The sequence below is a fragment of the Salminus brasiliensis genome, chromosome 3 (genome assembly GCF_030463535.1).
Source record: "Salminus brasiliensis chromosome 3, fSalBra1.hap2, whole genome shotgun sequence".
Taxonomy (NCBI): Eukaryota; Metazoa; Chordata; class Actinopteri; order Characiformes; family Bryconidae; genus Salminus; species Salminus brasiliensis.
In genome coordinates this window covers 29,071,945-29,084,495 of record NC_132880.1, presented here as the reverse complement: position 1 = coordinate 29,084,495, position 12,551 = coordinate 29,071,945, and the positions used below count along the sequence as shown (strand labels likewise).

Here is a 12,551-nt window from a genome sequence, read left to right as displayed (position 1 = left end):
AATTGCATTAATATTTTGTAAGATGATCACTGTTTATTCTGTTTATCTGTAGGTTAAAACTAACCCCTATCACATGACATCCCCAGACTACGAGGCTGGACAATGGAGAGCTGAGCCATTACTGGAATTTGAACTTATGATATCCTCACACTCGGTGTGTGGGCAGTTAGACTGTTGTGCCACTCTAGAGCTGTGAAAGTTACACTACATAAAAACATAGTTCTTACTACGTTTACCTTTCCATTCTTTCTTGGACATGGAACTGGACATGGTTTCACAGCTCCAGAGGGGTGCCACTGTCTTAAGACCTATTCAGATGGGATTAGTTACACATGGAGATGTGGAGTCATGTAATTTTACTACAGGACATCTGTAACTGTTTTGAATGATTTACACAGGATAAGAAATTCTCTGTATTAATGACTGAGATGGGAGTGTTCATAACACGTATGTGGGCTATAGGCCACGCTACACACGTATGTGCCTAAAGCAGAACGACCCAAGCTATCTGTGCCATGCCTGAAGAAACTAAGTGCCTTCTTGATCATCGCCATACTTGAGCAAAATTGGGGGGAAAAAAAGGATATAAATTCCACAGGATATAATTAAGATTAATCATTAAGATTGATGTAACCTAAGTTTTTTTTACGGCTTGTTTTACAGAAGGTAAAAAGCGCCGGAATCTTTCCTGACGCAGAAGCTTGCAGCCCTTAAAAATGTCTAGCATGGTGCAGCATTCGGACAAAGTTAAAATCACTGAGATTTTTTTATCTGGTAATATTACATTACCCACCTCCCCAGGTTAAACTAATCCTGTCAGAATAGGGCTACAGAGTGGGCCTTCTTGTCAAGAGAAAGGAGACCTTTAAATTTGAATCCCATTCACAACACAGACTTCCATGGTCAGGAGTCTGAGAATAGAAAGGCCTCCCCACATGACAGTCTTAACCTGCAACAAATAGTAAAGAATTACAGGGGGAGAAATATTGACTAATATTGACATACGGTATTGAAGCAATTCCAGCTGTAGCTCATTTACGAGTTGCTCAGCTAACAAGGTATTGATGGAAGACAAATGGGGGTCAGGGGAACTTTACTCTCACTGTACTCCCAAAATTCTTACTACTGATGAATTATATGGTTACATAATGAATTACATTTGCCTTCAATTTGCACTGACAACAATTACAAAAACATGGTAAAATGTAAAGGATGGTTTCTCTTTGTGCAAAAACATCTGTACACACAACTATTGGCTCATAATAACATCATCTCCTCATCTATTTATGTGGTATGGATCAAACGTTCAGAATCTGCACTTTCAACAGAATTCATCTACCTGTTTAAATGAACCTGGATTAAAAAATCATTCATATCACATTTCACCATGCTTTTGTTATCCCTGGCAGTGACTGCAACTGGATTCAACTGTGAAATGGAGCATCTCTAGTGTCGTGGCTGAAGTTCAGACCTGCTGTTCAGCACGAGTCTTTAAAGAACTGAACATTGCATATTTGGATAAGTAAACAGACATGAACGTCGGTATCTCCTGAGCACCACGCTGAACAGCTCACTCTACATTTCCTTCCTACTGGAGCTATGAATAGTCTCAGTAGGTGGATGCTGCAGTAAGAAATGTATATCTTTGTTTCTGTCAGCTCACAGCAGCTAAACTCTGCAGCTCACTCTCATACACATTCATGAGCACATTTTACCTTTACCTGTGCAGACTGTTAGAACAGCTGGATGTGAGGCCTTACTGGAACAGGATGCATTTAAACGTGGACAGGGCAGCCTCAGGTAATCCCTCCACCTTCTGTTAAGTCCTGATTCAGGCTGCCTCTGGGCTCAGATTTTTTGGGAACAGAAATCAGCCTGAGAATCAGGTTGTCACAGTCAGTTAAACCACAATTGCCATTTCCATTAATGGCATTTAACAGACACTCTAATCCAGAGTGTTACACTATGAACTCAGACAATAACTCAGGCCCAGAGTCCAAAGATACCTCAAGATTTGATACAGCCAAATCAGTGTGGATACCTAGATGTACAAAAAAAGTGCAGAATGCTCAACAGCTACTCACATACACTACACTGTGCCTGAATGTCAACAAGTTGAAGGCTTAGGATCAGTGCTTATTTAAGTATTCTTGAAAAAGATGGTCTCCAGCCAGTGTTTAAAGGCTGCAAGCTACTTTGCTGTTCAGACACCCAGAAGAAGTTCATTGAGAGAAAAAAAGGTCCACACACATCTTGAGGGATGGTGGGTAAAGCCAAGCTGTACTTACAACTGTTCTTTCACCTGGGCCAGCATCAGCCCACAAAGCCAAAAATGGAAAAACCCCTCCTGACCTGATGGCAATGGTCAAAACCCAAAGTCTATGAAGGCTTGACTCACCATTCCTTTATGCTTTTTGGACAGCATCTTGCTTAAACAGTCATAATCAGAGTAGAGGTGTGGTGGTAGTGGTGGTAACCTGCATGTGGGGAGACAGACAGAGTGAGAAGATGAATGATGCACCATTAAAAAGCAAAAACAAACCAAAAGAGACTTGGCTTAGTCTTAGATTGATTAATGTGACATGCTCTTTAATCGGTAGTGGTAGAATGATTGACCCAAATCCACTAAAGTCTTATGAATAAAAAAATCACAAAAGCAAAAATTCTAACACTCTAAACTCAGGCTAAAGCAATGCCAATCAGGAGAGCTAGTCCAAATTGACAGCAACCAACCTAAAAAAAGTTACACCCACATCTATAGTTAATAATTTAGGAGGGCAGCAAACTATACCTCAAGTGGTACAGCCTTAGTTTGCTGATTGTAACTGAGGCTCATACAGTGATTTACAGATTGAATAAAGCTTGAAAATTAGGCAAAGTGAAATAGTGCTTAAATGGTGCAGCAATTAGGTGCCAGGAAGTGAGTGCTACATCATTTAAGGTAGAATGGACATTCAAATGGAAAGCTGCTCATTCTAGCATGTAAATAATAAATAAGAGTAAGAAATGAAGACGATGAAACAGCACAGATTTCAAGGGCTTTTGGGGGGAGCTCATCATTTAATTCTTTTATTTATTTATTTTTGGGAAGAAGGCAATGGCATGCAATGGCAGTGGCATGCAATTACTGTGAATAGCTAAGTGAGCAAAAGATGACCTGATTTCCAAAAGGCATGAAGCTAAAGATGATCTTTTTCTTTAATATTTTAAGACAGATTACATTTATTTATTCCCATATTTTAGTTTCAAAATGACAAAAATGTAAAAAAGCCTATACTGTAGCAGTATACTGTAGCCTGCTCATTCTTCTTTGCAAAAGGCTTCTAGTTCTGTGAGATGCTTGGGCTGTCTTGCATGAACTACAGATTTTCTATAAGGTTTAGGTCAGGGGACTTTAAGGGCATGGTAAAACCTACCCCTTGCCCTCTTGAGGTGTATAGGATCATTATCTTGCTGTAGAAGCCATCAGATGGTGAGACGTTTGCTTTTAATTCAAATCCATTCTTCCCTTTACCGAGCATGATTGATCCATCACTGTTGTGGTGTTATTCTTTGCTCACGTTGGCCCAAAAGGTCTATATTAACTTCTTCAGGATGCAGGGAAGGTTTTCTTCTGATGACTCATCCACTAAGGTCATACTTGTACAGGGATTGCTGCACAGTAGAGCAGGGTACCACCTCTCCAGAGTCCACAAAATCTTCTTAAAGGTCTTTTCCAGTCAAAACAGGTCTTTTCTCACACTGAGTTTTACATTTTGAGAGTTACATTTGCCGTATCTTGTGCAAACAGACACACAATAAAGACCCCTGATACCACACAGCTGACAAAAAGGACTTGAGAAAGCTTCTCATTGGTCAGCTCATGTCTGCTGTCACATGCTCACATTTACATTCAGACAGCAGAGTGGATATGTCACTTCTATTCTACAAACTGAGCTACATGCAAATCTGCGCTGCCTTTATATAACACAGATGCAAAGATGGATGGCGATGCAACCAACAACAGATAAATCATGAATCATGAATTGTAGAGGCATTTCGGAGTGTATGCATGTCTGTGTGTGTGGCATTATGGGACATTTCAACTGATGCCACTTTAATGACACATGGCTTCATGTCCCCAAAGTCACACGCAGCCCTCTGATTCATCAAATGACTCATTTCATTTCGGTTCAGCATTAGAGCCAGTGTACAGGGACATGTTTGTGTTATGAACTGCTGGTGGGTGTTCTGCAGTAGCCCCGCCTCTCCTTAGAGCACAGCCACCTGAGATAAAGGTTTGGCAAGGCCAGATGACTGTTCTTCAGTTTACAAAGCAGGCTGCCACGTAAGACATCATGTTCTCAGGCATCTGTTCCAAGATGCTCTCCAGAGAACCGGGCAGCACTGTGAAGTGGCAAGTCCCTGCTATCTTTCATCAAGGGAAGGAGCACTCGCACGTGGTCAGGGTAGCAACAACATCTGAAGGTGTCCTGTGGTATCTGGTACCAAGACAGCAGCAGATCCTTTAAGTGATGTAAGTTGTGAGGTGGGGCCTTGGGCACCCATGACTCTGTCCTTCTTCTGAGCATTTTTGGTAGGTACTGACCACGGCCTTCCAGGAAAACCCCACAAGACCTGCCTGATGTTTTAGAGAGGCTCTGACCATCTGACCCAGCATATCCAGCATATTTGTAACAAGACACAGATCAATGTAATTCACTTCCCCTGGTTTTAAAATAAACAGTTTGATGGATAGAGAGTAACTAAGTAAACCCAGGGCAGTGCTGCATGTGAACTACAGTGGGCAAGTGGTTAAGCAGAATAGATGGTGATAATTAAAAGGAGAGATGTGCTACAGAGCCTGGCTTTAGGATGAAAGACGAGAGCAGGAACTCCAGGAAGCTCCAACCTTTCATTAATTCTCCCACACAGCAACACAAAGCAGTAGGAGAGGAGTGTTGAATTAGCCTACTTAAGAACACAAACTTTTACAGTAGCACTGCTAAACTTAAGTGGGACAGCTGCAGGCAAGACCACTTAGTCAAATAACACTATAAAAATGTGCTCGTGCTATAAATCCTATAACTGTGCACAGAGGGCATGATAAATGAATTATTCTCAGCAGAAATAGTGTAAATAAATTTACTGGCAGCGGTGTCCTCTGCACATCCCTGCACTCCTATATTTGTAATTTACAGTTCTAATGTGCATCTGCAGCTGTTGGAGGGCCCTCGTTTTTTTTAGATTATAAAGTACAACGTCTAGAAGCGAGCTTGAGACCAGAAGGTCACTGTTTCAATCCTGTAGACCAGCGGAAAGTGGGGATGAGGGAAGTGAAGGAACAGCTCTTTCATGTACTTCAGCATTCATGGCTGAGGTGCCCTTGAGCAAAACACCCAAAATACCAGTTTCTCCCTGGGTGCTAAGGTGGCTGCCCACTCGTCCGGGCGTATGTGTGTAAAGTGCACCTAGTCACTAGTGTGTGTGTGTGTTCACTGCCATGCATGTGTTAAATGTGGAGGTTAAATTCTCTTGCTCTGCTGTGCAATTGCTACAATATATCATCTTAATCTTTGATACAATCTTTATGATGGACTACACTCAGAAAGGTATATAGTACTCAAACAGGGTTATTTGACTCATTAGCAATAGTGAAACCCTTTGCTGAGTCATCATGGTCTTAAATAGCATCATTGCCTTCACTAAAGAATCCTTGAAGAACCTCTTTTTTAAGGGTGCAAGTAACTAATACGCGACCGTGGCAAGAATAACAGAACATGTAAATGTCTTTGAACGTACCTTTGGGATAATCCCATACACCATAAGGACCGAAAAGTATTGGGACACTTGCTCATTTAAAGTCTTTCTAAAATCAACTGTAAAAAAACAAACAAAACAAACAAACAACCAACCCTGCCTCTGTTGTCCAGGGAAGACTTTCTGCTATTATGGAGCACTGCTGTGAGAGTTTGATTGCATTCTGCAACATGCACGTTTGTGAGATCAGGATACTTGATGATCACCACCCCACCCCGTCCCCAACGGATTCCAAAAGTACTGGATGGAGCACCATCATTCCAGAGAGCGCAGTTTCACTGCTCCACAGCTCCACAGCTCCAGCACATTCCTGGCATTGGGCATAATGCCAATAGATTTATGTTTATCTGCTCCAGAGAGTCCTATTCTATTGGCAGTACTTCTCTACAGGAACTAGACAAGCGTGTGTGTGTGCATTTTTCATCTGTGTCAGCAATGGGTGCAACTTCAAGTACTTGAATACTTTCAATAAAAGAGGCGTTTTGGACATGTGTATTTCATAAACAGTTGGGCATATATACTAAATGATATGTACATATATATTGGACACATACGCATGTACAGTATACAGACAGAAAAATGGCACCATCACACAAAAGTACTATGAACACGTATATATATATGAAATGGCTATATAGTGAAATGTCTCAGGATGACCTACAATAAAATTAAAAAGTGAAATCATGAATAATGATTCATAATTTGCTACTGATTTGCTGTAGCACATACTTTTTTGCACGAGCTACTTCATCACAGTTATTATGATACTGCAGCCTCCTAAGTGCAGATCAACACAAATGCACTTACACACACTCTCAAAATCACTCAGCATACACACTTACACCCACACACACTCTCTCCAAAGCACCGATGTTTCATTTAAGGCCCCCACATACAACACGTCCACACACAAACACACACACACACAAACAAAAAGTAATCACACACAGTGGTAGACGCCCCCTCAGGTCTCTCACCTAATAGAGTGGTCTCAGCTGTCCTAGAACACACACCAGCCCACACAGTTGGGGGGAGGTTAGGAGACTGAATGAGACGAAAGAAGGAGAGAGATAAGGGGAGAGAGCTGGTATCTGTGTCTCTGTGGAGAATGCTGAATAAGAGAGAGAGAGAGAGAGAGAGAGAGAGAGAGAGAGAGAGAGAGAGAGAGAGATGCACAAATGAAGTGTAGTGCTCGATCTCTGTCAGTGTGTACTGTTGTATAAAGCCTGCCCTCTCTCACTCTCTCTCTCAAATCAGTATTCACTGGCAGAGCAGTGCTGAGATGTGATATTATTGGGTTTGTGTGTTTGTTTGAGCATGCATGTGTGTGTGTGTGTGTGTGTGTGTGTGTGTGTGTGTGTGTGTGAGAGAGAGAGAGAGAGAGAGAGAGAGAGAGAGAGAGAGAGAGAGAGAGAGAGAGAGAGAGAGAGAGAGAGAGAGATATCAGTGATGTTTCAGTAATTGTTTTTGTCAGCCATAACATTAAAACCATGGCATCTGTCAAGGGGTGTTTATTAGGCAGTAAGTAAACAGACAGATCTTGAAGGTGGTGTGTTAAAAGCAGGAGAAATGGGCTAAGGATAAGGATCTGAGTGACACTGACCAGAGGCAAACTGTGGTGGCTAGATGACTGGGTCAGAACACTTCCAAAACATCAGGCAGGTCTTGGTTCTGGTAAGCAGTGGTCAGCAAACGTATCTACCAAACGTGCTTCAAGAAAAGACACACAGAGAACCAGTGACAGAGTCATGGACACCAATGGCTCATTGATGTCATCCATGGAGGCTCACCTCACAACTTACTAGACTTAGAGGATCTGCTGCTAACGTCAGATGCCCCAGGATGCCTTGTGGAGTCCATGCCTCGACGAGCCAGAGCTGTTTTTGGCGGCACAAGAGGGACCTACACAAAATCAGACAGCTAGTTTTAATGTTGTGGCTGATTGATGAATACAAAGCATCTGAACAGTTGTAACTGACTCAGGCAGGCACACTTCGGACCCTGGCAGTGGACAAAGAGAGGAAAATGAAAATACTCGTCAACCCTTACTGACCGGAGCTGAAAGAAGGACGAACAAAACCTGGACAGCCCTGGCAGCTGCTCACTGTCCTGTCCTGACCAATCAGGTCTTTATCCAGGCTCTGTTTGTGTGTGTACTTTACGTGCGGGGGTATATGTGACTGCGTATATGGCATCTGTCTTGATTTAAATGAAATTCACAATAGCCAGGCAGTGTTTAGTGCTGGTTCAGTGCAGGCCGACCCCCTCCCGCAGGCCAAATGACTAACAGCTCTGGTTTGCTCGGAGCTGCAGCAGGATGGGGAATTGTTTGAGGTGAACTGAGAGATTCCATGTGGTTATTGTTGGAATATGTGAAGCAGCTTTATTTCACCGACAGCTGTTTATGTCTTTTTGAAGTCTGCTCCACCTCTCTGAGAAACATATTTGTGTTGAATGAGGCATGCAATGTGTGAGCCGGGCTTCTTTGACAGATGTTAAGGCAGATGCACAACAGACCAAAAGTACAGAAACATCAAGAGATGTGGAAAGCAGCCTAAACCCATGCTCAGTATACAGTTATACAGGGCTGTTACATCCGTGACTGCAATGAAAGTAGAAGAACCTGAGAAGAGGGCCAAAAGCAGCCTCAATAGGCCTAACCAAACATTATTGACCTCAGTGTACCAGTGTTCCACTGTCCTGGTAAAGCTGATACTCATTGATACTCATATACGTCACAGTTGACAATCCTATGCAACATGGAACTGGTTTATCACTTCAGTTTAACAAGGTCACTTGTCATTGTGGTCAATTGAGAAATCAGTTTAAAAGTACTGTCCAACTTTCCCCATAACAAACAGTGTTCATTTTCTCTTGTCCTCTGGATTCACTTTCCTCCTATCACAGCGGAGCTGGACGCTCAGAGGGTCCCAGAGGCGGACGCTGGACCGCAGCAGCAGCAGCAGCAGCAGCAGCAGCAGGTGAAGTGGAAGGACAGACAGAAGTTTTTTGAGGAGGCGTTTCAGCAGGACATGGAGCACTACCTGTCCACCGGGTACCTGCAGATAGCTGAGCGGAGAGGTGAAAAACAGAGCCTCTTTTCTGTTTAGTGTAACAGAGATATAGCATGAAAAAGCATAAGAAACTACTACCACGCTAGAGGTGTCACAGTCTAGTCCTGGTGACCCACAGAGATTTAAAGCAGATTTTTTTGAGTTTAAAGCATTTTGCCTATTAACATGTTTGCCCTTAACTTTTACCAGTGAAGGAATAATAGTGTGAATTATAAGGAATTTGATTTAGGACAGTGCATTAAATTCACTTCCACAGTTATTTCTGTCAGACTGTAAAAACTACATACACTGCATATTCATACTGAAATCAAATCACAGATCTCATCAGTTTTCACTCGAATTACAGAACCTCCTCTGGTAAAGCTAATTCAGCTCAGACAGGGCTATAGAGGAGGGAAGCAGTCCTTTGTGCAGGGCTGTGGTTTGATTCCTTAGTACTTGAAAATCATACTAACAGCAGTGGTTCTTGTCTCTAGTCCAGATGACTCATTACCCTATGCAGTTTTTAAGAACTCCCTGCCCAAACACACCTGATTCACTTCATCTGGCAATGAAAATGCTTTTCATGAGCTGGGTTAGATTAGATTGGCAAAGCAGGGATTTTTAACATTGCAGAGTCCACACGACTTGAGCTACTTTATTACCGTGCTCTATTACCATGTTTCCCAGCTTAGTCCTGAGGGATCTCCAGGTTAAACATTTTTGCTCTATTGCAGCTTCCAACACACCTGGTCCACTGGTTTGTAATCTGGAACACCATGTACAGGTGTGTTAGGAGCTGAAAATGAGTGGGAGTGGGAAGCATCTGGAGGTCCCTAAGGACAAGATCAGGAAACACTGCATTAGATCATTTTGTAAATGAACTATTTGCGTAAGCCTGTATAAAAACTCCATTAAATTCCAGGCAGATTGCTCTTGGGAGAGTGGTTTTGAAACCTCTTAGCTGCCGTTACTCTGAATGAGTTTGCCTGGAGCCCAGCACGCAGTCAATAACAAACACAAAACCTTTTCCCTCTGCTGTACTGAATGTCATTTCCTCCACCTCATCCCCCCCCTCCTGTTTGAAATGGCTTGTTGGAGATACAGTATGTGATGAAAGATGCATAGAACAGTGGCTGAGGGAGTCATGCTGGAACAACAGACAAATCCCATCGAAAACTGGATAATAAAGGACAGAGCAAAAGAAGTGCTCTTAAGCATAAGAACGGATTGTGAGGAGAGTGATTTCCTCACAATGTGTTCAGTATATCTAAATAACGTGTGGCAATGTAGCTCATGGAGAATCGAGATGTACTTCTAATCACTGGCCAGAGCTCCACCTACCTTGTAGGTCCACTATATAGTTGTACAATCATAGACTGTAACACATCTGTTGCTGCACAATTCACAATCAGTCCATCATCGGAGGCAAACCGTGACTATTAGACCTAGGCCTGAAGTTCAGGACAGTAATGTCCTGGTAAAGTCCTCTCTATGAAAATGCTCATTTCTGCTAGTGGCCCAATGAGACTGTAGTTAGGGTTGGTTTGAAATTCAAGCATTTTCTTATTTAAGCCATTTCAACTGTTTTTTTTTTTCCCCAAATAATTTGGTAACAGTCTATGCAATGAGGCGAGGATGAATCAATGTGAAGATCCAGAGCTAGCGGAGAGCCAGGCCTGGCAGTACCAGAACAAAACAAAGGGGTTAGGGGTTAAAAATGTACCCACTAGACCTTCTAGAGTGGGGCGAGGCTGACCCAGAGGGTAGGCACCAGCAGCCAAGCAGACAGCTGGAGGCAGTTCAGCACATGGTGGAGAGAGAAGAAAAGAGGAAATGAAGAAAGGGATTTAGGAGTATGAAGAAAGTAATGTTCGGCCTGTAAAAGAAGTAGATCAGAAAGACAGCAGTATTGACCAGAAACCTGTAATCAGACCTGTAATCAGAGCAGTACACAACAGTGATTATATGGAAACAGGTTACGTCAGCAAGGATACAGTACAGTACACTGATGGATTATATTTTGGGCATTTAGGTACAATAAATACAATACAGTAAATTAATGTAGTAATATTACTATAGTATTACTATACTAAAAGCCTACACGGTTCTCTATCACTCTTCTATATACTATTCTCTGAAGTCTTAGAAGGTCCTGAGGGTTCCTCTCAGATTATTTTGGTAGTGGACCATTCTCAGCACAGCAGTGACACTGACATGGTAGTGTGTATGCTCTGTGGTCAGAAACAGAACATACATGAAGTGCTAGAGGATGACTAGCACAAGCTGTGCATCAACAGCTGGGCTACAGTCTTAAACTATACACCAGAAAGGTGGAGCTACATGAGGGCGTGGAGGTGGGGTTCTGAGGAAGCCTGTGCCTAAAGATCCAGCATGAGCAGCTGCTTTTGATTTTGTTCAGTGTTTGAACTGTGTGTGGATGTAAGTATGTGTGTGTGTGTGTGTGTGTTACTGAGCTGGAAGAGTGTGACTGTTTGGGAAAGTGTATGGTTGAGAGAGTGCAGAAACACTGCATAAAGAAAGCTAACTCGTCCCTCTTTCTGTCCTTTCCCCTCCTGCTGCTCCGATCTAACTCTTCCCTGAGGTATGCACCTCTCTGCTCCGACTAACGGTGTCTCTGTCTTACACATACACAGAAACACACACATGTAACAGCTACCCTTCTCGCTCTACCCTGTGTGTATGATGCATGCACTAACAGCATGACACAGAAACAGCAGGAAGGTGATGAATCCAGGACTCTAGAGCTCTCTTTTAAACTGCATCTAGCCAACAGTATGTAAAGACATCCAACAGCCAACCCACCTGTGTGACAAATTAATTACCCCTTTCAATAGCTTTGCCTTAGCAGAAATAACTGCAGCCAAACTCTTTTTGTAGGAGTAAATCTGGCCTTTCTGTGCAGAACTGATTCAGTTCAATGACATTTATAGGCTTTCGAGCTTGAACTGCCCAACTGATGTCCTGCCACAACATTTTGATAGGGTTCAGAGATGGAAAGATCAATGGGTTATATATCGGCATAATTATATTGAATAATTTAGCCAATTCTGAGAGTTGATCAGATTATATGATCCATATTTTGCAAGTTGCTGCAGCGTAGTGTGAGGTCACCACTAGATGGCAACGGTATCGGTCAGTAAAGTTGGTATCAGTCCCAAAAACACTGATTGGTCCATCTCTAGTTCAGATAGAGACCACTCCAAAGGGTGTTATTTTTAACCATTGCAAGCTAGATCTGCTTGTGTGCTTTGAATCATCGTCTTGTTGCATGACCCAACTGTGCTGCAGCTTCAACTAACAGGCTTGACAATCTCTTAAAGAACTCTTGGATACAGAGCAAAATTTCAATCAGTGGTTGCAAAAGGTTCAGTTCTCAATGCAGTAAATATCCCCAAACCATCAGACTACTACCACCATGCTTCACAGATGAGCAGTTTCACCAAATATAAGAGAGCCCATGTTGGCCAAAAAGCTACACTTTAGATTCAGGAGGATTGTGCAGATGCCTTCTGTGTATTTGGTGAATTTTATGATGAAAACATTATGAACACTGACCTCAGTTCTTTAGGTGTTGTTCTTGGGTTTGTCAGTTTCTGGATGATTTGTATTAGTGAATGTTCAGTAAAAATTCAAGGCATCTATCTGTGAGCTGAAGCTGAAGCACAGCTTGGTCAT

At 42.5% G+C, this 12,551-nt stretch overlaps 1 protein-coding gene across 2 annotated transcripts in view; it reads left to right on the top strand.

Annotated features, from left to right (window-relative positions):
* The window catches only part of dtnbp1b (dystrobrevin binding protein 1b), a 48,797-nt gene that overhangs the window by 30,653 nt on the left and 5,593 nt on the right, over positions 1-12,551 (top strand). For both annotated transcript variants that reach the window (XM_072675843.1, XM_072675845.1), the window contains exon 2: positions 8,707-8,880. In XM_072675843.1, the coding sequence (XP_072531944.1) occupies positions 8,707-8,880 (174 nt within the window). The remainder of the gene's footprint in view (positions 1-8,706; positions 8,881-12,551) is intronic.